At 34.4% G+C, this 10,649-nt stretch overlaps 1 protein-coding gene across 4 annotated transcripts; it reads right to left on the bottom strand.

The window, feature by feature from the left end:
- Positions 1 to 3,027: 3,027 nt before the first annotated feature.
- LOC114409287 (mechanosensitive ion channel protein 2, chloroplastic-like) lies at positions 3,028 to 10,501 on the bottom strand. 4 transcript variants are annotated; one of them, XM_028372696.1, is made up of 14 exons: positions 10,381 to 10,501; positions 9,365 to 9,587; positions 9,220 to 9,279; positions 8,014 to 8,177; positions 7,396 to 7,519; positions 7,220 to 7,317; positions 7,007 to 7,120; positions 6,619 to 6,679; positions 5,919 to 6,068; positions 5,708 to 5,818; positions 5,374 to 5,541; positions 5,157 to 5,270; positions 4,317 to 4,373; positions 3,028 to 4,182 (listed from the first exon to the last, which is right to left on the bottom strand). In XM_028372696.1, exons 2-14 carry the CDS (start codon positions 9,437 to 9,439, stop codon positions 3,319 to 3,321), a joined length of 2,160 nt encoding a protein of 719 aa, XP_028228497.1. In that variant the 5' UTR covers positions 9,440 to 9,587; positions 10,381 to 10,501; the 3' UTR covers positions 3,028 to 3,318. The 4 variants fall into 4 exon arrangements, with proteins under 4 accessions (XP_028228497.1, XP_028228505.1, XP_028228512.1 ...); XM_028372704.1 differs by having other exon boundaries at positions 9,365 to 9,593; positions 10,381 to 10,484; XM_028372711.1 differs by having other exon boundaries at positions 9,365 to 9,598; positions 10,381 to 10,474.
- Between the last annotated feature and the right edge of the window lie 148 nt (positions 10,502 to 10,649).

The raw sequence follows: 10,649 nt of genomic DNA, 5'->3' as shown, positions 1-10,649 counted from the left end.
TGATTTGTCAGCCCTCATTTGCGAGTCTCACGGGCGTCACACTAGGCCAACCATTGTTGGGTCTCCAAATTTGGATGTTTCAAAATGCTTGGAATACTTTATGTTAAGGTTTATCAAAAGTGTTTCATTTGGGACAGCATTTTTGCCTGACCACCGATAACAGAGTATTGCCTTTTTTAATATTTGTGAGTCAATTGAATTTGTCATGGGCATTCAGCCAATTGGTAAAAACGAAGTAACTTCCAATAGTTGTTAAATGAAATTGTGCCAATTGTTTCTGCAGTTCATTTTTCATCTGCAAACGATCCAAATTATTTTGTGGATGGAACAATTGATGTGAAGCCTTATCTTAAGTGTTCCATTTGGTCCCATTTCTTTTCCCACTGACTGACTCAATAACCAAGTTTTTTTCTTTTTCCTTGGCTATTCTTTGATCAGTTCATTTGTCTTTGGCATTCAGCCAATTAGTTAAAAAGGATGCACGGGGTAACTTTCATTAGCTGTGCAAGACCATGAATGAAATTGCAATTGAGGCCAGATTCTTTTTCATTTTTATCTAGTTTTCACTATTAAAAAGAATACATATTTTAGTTGAATGTAAAGTAAAATTAATCATGTTGATTTCTCAAGCTAAGTTTTACATTTAATGATATTGTTAAAAAATATATATATTAATAGTGTAAATAATGCAAATTATATGTTATGTAATTGTGTAGATTAGAATAATTGTATATTGTAATTATATCAATTATTTATATATCTTAACTATAAATATATGCATCGTTGCTTAAATCAAGTATTTATATGCTTAATTATATGCATCATTGCATTATTTAAGCACGAACACAAGAATATATTATTTAGATCCTTAAGAGAGGTAAGTCTAATCTGGCAATTGTTGAATAGGTCAAGCCAACAAATATCACTACACCATGTGGATTCTTAGGCCTAACCGGTTTCTATCATCGATTTGTCCGACACTACGCGCACTTCATCGCGCCATTCACTGACTTATTGCGGGGAACATCATACCAGTGGACTTCTAAAGCACAAGAAGCTTTTACAGTACTAAAAGAGGCTATGACTAAAACACTAGTATTGCAATTACCCAATTTTTCATTGCCATTTGACTTGGAGACTGACACATCTTTTGCCATTAGGGAAGTCTTATCGCAATAGGGTCATCCCATTGCTTACTTTAGCAAAAAGCTTTGCGAAAAGATGCAAACTTCTTCAGCTTATGCTCGCTAGATGCTAGCAATCACCGATTCAGTGAAGAAATGGAGACACTATCTAATTGGTAATAAGTTTAGCATTATTACTGACCAGAAGAGTCTCAAACACTTGTTGTCCTAGGTATTTCATACTTTAGAACAACTGCACTAGGCCACCAAGCTTCAAGGCTTCGATTATGAGATCTTGTATCACCCAGGAAAGGAGAATCACATGGCAAACACACTCTCTAGATGTCAACCAGAAACACAAGAGCCATCAGCTCTACACTTACTCTTTCTGGTCTCATCGCCAATTCCAGATATCATTATTGAGCTACGACATTATTTTTTATCCACTCCAGAGGGACAAAAATACATCAGCAAGATGAGCTCAAACGCAGAAGCTCAAAATCAGTTCAACTTCATTAGCAAATTGATTATGTTCCAAAACCGAATTTTTATACCTGATGAGAACGGATGGCGACCCAAATTACCTCAGGAGTATCCTTTTTCCCTCAACAATGGATATTCATGGCCCAAGCCGACCTTAGCTTGCAGTGCATCATCCTTCTTTTGGCCAGAGTGTTAAGGAAATGGTTAAAAGTTTCTAAATATCCCAACAATTCAAATAGAGTCCAAGAAAACTTTAATTAGTGTGTTTGAATAGAGTATTTTAATAAAAAAAATTAATTTTTTTTATTCTAAAATTCATTATTTGAATGTTTTATTATAAAAAATTTAAATTTTTAGAATTTTAAAATAAAATTTTAAACAAATAAAAATATGAAATTTTAATATTTTTCTTAAAAATGAGAAATTGAAATTCTTTCATAATTCTTCAAAACGTTTAGTATTTCACGTAAAATTTTTTACCTCTCAAATTCGTGACTCATTTTTGTTGGTTCTTATAATTTTAATTTTTTTTATCTAAATATAAAATTCTGAAAATTATAAAATAAAATTTTTTTAATTAAAATTATTAGAATTTAAAATTGTTCTTACAAACACACTAGAAGGTTATTGCAACCCTTATTTGTGTCTCTACCAAAGGTGTTTGGCGGGAGATTTTTCAACAAAGTGATTCCTTTTCCTTCATTGGGCACAATCAAAGAAAATATGGGTCGCGTGTGAGAACAAGCAAACAAACGTAGAAGAGACCTCACCTTCGTCGTTTTCAAAACTATCGCCAAACAACTCTGAAAAGGCCACCGGAGCTACGCCGGAGATACTATGGCCCTTTTTAGATCCTTCTTAGTTCTGTCTTTGAGGACAAAGACATTTTTGGGGAGAAAGTATTGATAGGCCAACTAATGAGGATGGGGCCGAAAATGAAGAAAGGCCCAAAAGAGAAAGAAGAGTACCAAACAAATTCAGAGAAATTTAAAAGGTTATTTGTAAAAGCCTTTTTATGAAATTTCCATAATGATCTCTTATTAGACCTGCCAAAACCCACGTGATAAGGGTGGTTTTATACAAGATACATGTATAGCACTCCCATTAGCACCGCTGGAAAGTATCATAGGCACATGAAAAATGCAACCCAATGACATATTTAGAAACTCACTCAAAGATGAGTTTATTTCTAGCGCAGCAGGTGACACCCACATGGTCACGGGAATAATATATAGCAACGAATTTAGAGAGTTTTTCATCCAATGCTGCCAGCTTTCATCCACTTCAAAATTGAGCGTTTAATGTTATAATTGAAAAATAAACTATATTTGTTCAGAACAACTGACACTTATTTACACACAAGGTTGTGTTTATAATCCATTGCTTCTGATGTTCTTTAAGAATGATGTGTAAATCCAAATTTTATAACTATTTGTTAGTGGATTATTTTCTAGTAAAATAAAAATCCACAGTAAACAATTTTGACAGTATAATCGAAAAATTGGAGAAAGCCCTTTTCCATATATTGCTGAAACAGCAAAAATAATGAAATGATATGACAATACAGCTCGAGTCCTTTGTAAAAGGGGTGTGTGACACATGAAGTGATAATATATACAACTTCCTAGGGGTGGGAAACTGGTTCAAAGCAGTGTACTACTGGACTTGGAACATTGAGCTTTCAAACAAGTTGAACTCACTGCTTTAATAACTACTTGTCATTTCCATCTGAAGCCTTTGGAGATCCATTTCCACCCTGCAAAGCAGCCATTTCCTTTGCCTCTCGACATGTCACATTGTCAATCTCCTCATCAATGGGAAGTGTTCTCTTTGATCCCTCCAATGCAACACCTAGAACTATATTCTCTTCCAGAACAGTCCTGGATGCATGAGCCTGTGCAGCAGGTTTCTTTTCCCCTTGCTGTTTCATTGGCATATTCGTATTAAATCCACCAATTTTGTCAGCATTGTTAGTTGAGGAGGACACTACATTGTCAGAGTCAATATTTGGCTTTATGTTTTTAGTGATCTGAACCTTGGATTGTTTGACATCTACGTCCTTCTGGGCTGAATTATCCACTACCAAACCAGTAACTTTGGATTTAGAAGGAGATTCTGGCACCTCCACGTTCTCCTTGTTTGAATCTGATTTCAATGGCTTGTTTTCACCCACTTCAGGATCAGGTTTGGGTGTCACAACTGTCTTAGAGTTTCCATTTGCATCAGAGTTAGGTGTCAAAACTTTGTTATCCCCCTCAGTGTCATCCTGGGTTCCTCTAGCCACGTTGTGTGTCTTGGTGTCAACTTTGGTTTGCGTAGCTGTCTTGTTATCTTGATCAACAGCTGGCCGTGCAGCTCGACTTTTCTTATCATCTCCATTGATCTTGTAAGATGGTTCAATCACTAATAATGGACGGTGAGGTACTGTCCCAGCACCATGACCAAATGTCGAATCTGCAAATGGTATGTTCTCCAAGTCAGCATCACTGTATATTTTCTGCAGGGTACGGACCGGTGTGGCAAGTCGGGCTCGGTGATGGCCAATAACTCTAAGAAGATCTAACAGTATAGCTTCCTATTTTTCAAAATTCAATGGATGAAAAATCAGCTAAATCCTTGAACAGTAATACTAAATAGAAAGAAATCCTATAGTTTATGAGATGCTTATCTCACGGCAGATATTCTGGACAAATATGGAAGTTGTCATACCTTAACACACAGATATTCTTCAAAATGTGAGGTCTTAACAAAACAAGACACCAGAATCTGTGAAAATCATAGATAAGAAATGTAATAAATATATAATACTACCGGATATTACATAGATAAACATGGGCAATAGTCTGGTTTGATCATGTTTGATGAAAGTCCCAATCAGTTAAATGTAAGCATGGATATCTAATTGAACATGGTAGATGCACATGTAACAAAAGCAGGTATGTACTGTTTATATGTGTACTGAGTCCTTTATAGTACTTTTATCAGGTTTAGACACTAAACCATGTCGACTATCAACTTATTTGGTTTAAGTATTCATTAACTATTTTTAAGGTTTAGGGATGAAAAATTTCTATATACCCGATTTTGGACAGTGAATACAGCTTTAACAAAAGTATCTTATTTAAACATGATATTTACCATGGAACCTCAAACTAAATTAAAACTCTAAATATAAAGCATAATAGGAGGAAGAAAGCCAAATTTTCATAGAGAAACTGATTGCGGCTCTCGTGTCATTTTTCAAATAACTGAATCACAATGAAGTCCAGGGGTAGGGTTTAAAGCATGAATCATGACTATAGAAAGCACACGAAGTTAGATCACAGATTACAAAAGACACACGGTTTTGTCTACTGGAACTGAAAGTTAAGTTAATCTATAAAATGCAAAGTACAGAATGAATTCTTCGTCGATAAATTGTTTATGCCATAATGATGTACTGTAGCTAATTATTTATATAGAAGAGGAATATAGAATAAAATTGTATTTAAGATCCCTGTCAATTAGCATAGAATCATTGGTATGCAAGATTAACTACTTCATACTAACCAAAAGTGCCTGATTTTCAGGATTTATGTTGTCCAAAAACACTCTCCTGTGCAACCTCTGCTGCTCAACTTGAGGATTTTTGGCTAATACTTTCCTCATGTCGGCAACAATGTTCTGCAGAAGCATTAAACCATTTGTCACATCACAGGGAAAATTATCATTAAATGCTCAATGTTGGTGAAAAAAATTAACTATAAACAATAAAACTGTTTCTTACATTAATCTTATTTACATCCAAATGACTAATTGCTAGATGGGTTTTGATTCGCCAATGTGTTTTTTGACTAAGGTTCCGCACAACATTCACTGTAAATTTGTGGTTTGGAATGTGAACAGCTTCACGATCTTCACCTCTAATAATTGTTGGTGACCACCAGCCAACATGCTGCACAGCATGAAAACATCAATGCTTAAAAGAATGACTCAAGGGTATCGAGCACTACACCATATTTCATAATTTCCTTCTGTTAAGTTATTACACAAAAAATATTGTACATATTTAATGTAAGAAATTCCCACATTCAAAAGTTAAAAGGTACAGTACAACACACCTCGACTGTACCAGAAACCTCATATCCTTCAATCTTTGTTTGAATCCATTCATTAACCACAAAAGGTCGGGTTGCATGAATCATCACACTTGAAAGGAAGTTTGTAAATATCTGAAAAAATATCATTGAATGTCAACAGGTGCCACAATAACATTTTGGCCACTAAACTACAAGGAATTGTGATGTTTAGAAGCAATGATAAATCCCAAACCTCACGACCTGCAAGGGTCAACAAAACTGTCCCAAGACCTCCTGCAGTAACCCATTTCTGGGTAGAGAAGCCCAGCAATTCCATAAACAGTGAAAAGGCAGCTATCCATACCGCAGAGTAAACAGCTTTGCCAGCAAATTGGAATCCCATCTAACAAAAACAGACAATTTACTATGTCATTGAAATTGAACCATAACTAATAACAAAACAATACGCCCAAATCCAATTTTTTACAATTATCATCTTCAATTGGCATTGCAGTTGCCAAGTTACTGGTATTCCATAAATGATATATCATCTAAATACATACACACCCATAATGAATTGTTTTAGCCTATGTACATAGAAAAAGATATAGCCATCATATATTCAACAGTTCTCAGTTCTACATGTTCTTCTGTAGATAGAAGTTTAGCACATTGATAATCTTCAGAATATGTAAAACAAATTGATAGGGAGAAATGCTAAATCCAAAAGCTGAACAATTTTGCATCATTATATAGCTGGGCAACTATATTGCCAACTAATGTTACTGGCTGACTGATTGAAAAATCAAGTTTCAATGGAGTCATAATAATAGCAATTAAATTTATGACAGCCAACAGGTAAAAACATAAATGGAATTGACAATATATTTATCATGTTTAAACTTCATACAACTATAATATCAGTTGCCTATTCAAAAAGAAAAGATACAGACATTTCTCGCCTCACTTGCATCAGTACTCTCGGCTAAGAATTTCTGCACTTGTTGAATTACACTGCACCAGAGTATTGCACAATTAGTTTATGGAAGAAAAACTTAGTAAGCATTTTAAATTTGAACCCAAAATCAGACTGGAGTACTCAAGCTGGCTACGACAATGATAATCTTGAAAGAATTATAGTTGAATGGTTCCATCATAAAGCAAATAAAAAGCCGCGAGAAAATAAATATGTAAGGTGTCACAATTTGCCATAACAATAGAAAATCAGACAATTTATCTCTTAAAAGAGGAACAAAAGCTCAAAGAACTTAGGTGCATCATTAGGTAACCAAAATATTCATCAGTTTCAAGAAATCAAAACTGACAAGGAAATAGGCACACCTTGACAAACAATAGGCAAAGGCCAGTACTGTTGATAATGATCTTACAAAATTCAAAAGCCGTTCCTTAACAATCTGGCTAGTTTCTGAAGGTAGGATTAATGGCTCCAGTGCTCTGCAATTTGTTAACAATTCAGTTCATGGAGAATAGGCGCAACAAGAAAAGATATAGCATATTCAGAATCTGATTAAGTTATTGTCATAACAGAGAAACCTGCAAATAAGTATTGCTCCAGTCCATAACAGTAATGGCTGAAGGTAAGAAGCTACTATATAGTAAGTGGTACTTTTCTTCCAACTACTATCACTCCTCTGCAATATCAAACTTAGGTATTAATTACATGGAATCAATTAATACAAGGATGAAAAATAGAGTATCTGCAATATAACCTGAAAAAGTAATTTCCTTGTCTGAAACAATAATGGACCAACACCCCATATTGCAAAAATGATAACGCCAACTGCAGGAATCAACTTTACTATGATAGGACTATTTTGCAATATATTACAAGACCTGCATAAAAACATGAGTGTATACTTCAGAATACATGGAAATATCCAATAATTTTAATTAGTAAGCTTTAGAATACATGGGAAAATCCAGTATATAGCTTGATTTCTTTTATTTAAAGGGTTATTTGTAATATGCTTAAAGCTTAGTTGGTGTTAGCTTGAGGGGGAGTGTTAAAATATATGGAAAAATCCAAAAACATCTTATCGTATCTTATATTATCCTCTAAGAAAAGCTTCTTATTTCCTTGCTATTACTTAGGATTGATTACCATATTTCCTTAATTAGTTAGGTTTATGATTAGTAGAAATAAGAATTAGTACTCTAGGTTTTATGAACACATCAATACATTGTCATATCAATTATCATTTCATTCCCTTTTATCTCTCTTCCTCCTTCTATATCTAAAACACCATAATTTTAACATATACAAACAAAAAAAAACATGTAGATTGCTTAAATTTGTACACTTATTGGCAGTAAAATACAAAAATTACCTAGCCAACACAGTAGCAGCCACCTTAACAGCAGGAAGATTATTTGGTTGACCTGACACTAAAAAACAATGACACTTAAAAGAGTGGGATTTGCAAGATAATGTATGTGTTGGCCTGTTTATATGACGAAGGTGTTGAAAACCCCTGCCTTCCTGTCTCATGAACTGCAATAGAAAATTGTCTCTTACAGTAAATTCTAACAAAGAAAATGACTGTGCCTTAACATTCAATCAGGTTATCCTCAATACTATATAGTAAACATTCAATCATCAATGAATCCAGGCACACAAGGAACACCTTAACATTATTGCCTGACAATATTGCAGAAACTGGTAGAATGCAAATGAACAAGAGCCAGTTTGGATAAGCTTCTCAACAAACACTTAGAAGAGATGAAAATAAAGTCAATCAAGGAGGAAAATGAATCAAATTTCTCATATAAGTTAAAATTAGCTTATGTGCTTTGACTTTTTCAAAAGCTCTCTCATCTAACTACTTCATAAGCACCTACAAACTTAACAAAACTTGATATTCTTACCAAACTAGAGCTAAGTCATTTATTGAAGGAAAAAGAGACCTAAGATTTTAAGCTACACAAAAAACCATTTGCTGTTAAGCTTTATTATAGATTAACAACAACAAAAGCCTTGTCCCACTAGCCACTAGGTGAGATCGGCTACATGGATCACACAATGCCATTGGACTCGGTCAAAGACCAAAATCTCTAGAGATATTATTCACCATAAAATCCCCTTCCCCTTTTCATAGGACTAAAACCATGCAATCTACTTTCTTCACTGGTGCTTCCAATGGTCTTTATATGTGTTCATATCACTTTAAATGATGTTGTCAACATTTCCTTGATTGGTGTCACACCAACACCTCATAGTGTACAATCATTTCATGTTATGTCTTTTCTTGTGTGGTCACATATCCCTCTTAACATTCTCATTTTTATTATTCTCACCTTTTTCTCTTATTATAGATCAAACTAAAAAAAACATTTCCCAAGACCAAAACATGATAAAAGACAATAAATTGTGTAGAACCAAAACTCCCAAGAAGTCTATAAATCAAAAAATAACAAAGACACGGCGCTGTGTCATAAAGTTATACAACTATACCATGAAAATATTTTGGCACACCAATTACACAATGAGTTAGCAGCAAGCAGCAAGACCATATCACTATATTTTAAGAACATACCAAAATAGGATATGAAGGACCTGCACTAAATAAATGTAACTTGCCACGTCCCATGGCCCTCTGTAAAAGTGATATGAAGGTGAGAACAGATGCAAAAATAATGAACCTTGCACAAAGAATACATAATTATAGAGAATTTCTGTACCGAATGCTTATTGCAGTCCAGGTTCCTGCAAAGTCCCAATCCATGGGACAACTGCAGGGAACCAGGAAGAGTCATTATTGTATCCAAACAGATATCCAAGAAGGTCTCACTAGTAGCCGGAGAATGTACAAATATAGTATTTCAGACTTTTTACACCAATTCAACACGTTCTACGTAGATCAAGTGCTGCTGATGAAATTTGATAATCTTTCAACTCAGCTACCTGCAGCTAAACTGATATTAATTATATGACCATCAAAAGGCCAAGGATACCAAATATGTACATATTTCTGAGACTAAATTCCAGTGAAGCTCTAGAATGACTGAAACTAGCTCCTGATGAAAGGCATCACAAAACATAGAATTAGACCTACATCTAGAGATAATTAGGTGTACAAGTTTTGGACCAACTAAAATCATTTCCCTTGCACCACCATCTCTAAGTGTGTTTCTGGGTAAGCATTGACAAAATTTATTTTCGTTAAAATTAACTTTGAAGTGATGTGATTTATGTTTAGATGTTTTTATTCAAAAACTCAATATAAATTTTATCCAATGCAAAAATTACCTGAAGTTACTTCAATTCAAAATTAATTTTAGACTCTAAATCAATTCCTTACCATGGAATCAAACATGTGAACATGTGGCTAAAATCAAGATAACTGATATTTTAATTGATTCTGGATAGTCGAACATGAAACCAAACATGCACTAAGTTAATATCAAAACCCTCACGCCTTAAAATTTTAAGTCATCCCTGAATTCTAAACCACCAAATACAACAGTTTCATCACCAAAACACTAAAAGTAAACTCAAAATAAAAAACTTGATAACCCCTTCATAAAAAAAATAGCCTGAATTAGCTACGCACATCAGGATATAGACAAACAAAAAATTGGGAGGGGGGGAGGATTGAACATATAAAACAGGGAATACGCAGTGAAACATCAGATTAAGCTGGGAAAACTAAAATATGCGCATAAAAGATTAGAAATTTGGAAAATGGGTTGGTTACCTCTGACGAAGAAGCATCTCTCTCAGAGCTTCCACCCGCCAATGGTTTTTTTGTCTACCAGCTTTTACGAGGCGCAGCGCAAAGGAACATAACAGAAACAGAGCCATTATTTTTATTTAAAATTTAAAAAAAAAATTGATTGAAGTTTGATTTCTTGTGGGCCCGACCGCATTTGTGCACCAGAAATTCGCATGTTGTCTTGTCAGCCACGGTTTTGATTTCCACTTGTCCTCTCAGACATGCGCTGTATTCACACCAGTGGTCACTTT

Source organism: Glycine soja, chromosome 1, assembly GCF_004193775.1.
Source record: "Glycine soja cultivar W05 chromosome 1, ASM419377v2, whole genome shotgun sequence".
Classification (NCBI taxonomy): Eukaryota; Viridiplantae; Streptophyta; class Magnoliopsida; order Fabales; family Fabaceae; genus Glycine; species Glycine soja.
The sequence above is the reverse complement of the archived record's forward strand: the minus strand, read 5'-3'. Positions and strand labels throughout refer to the sequence as shown.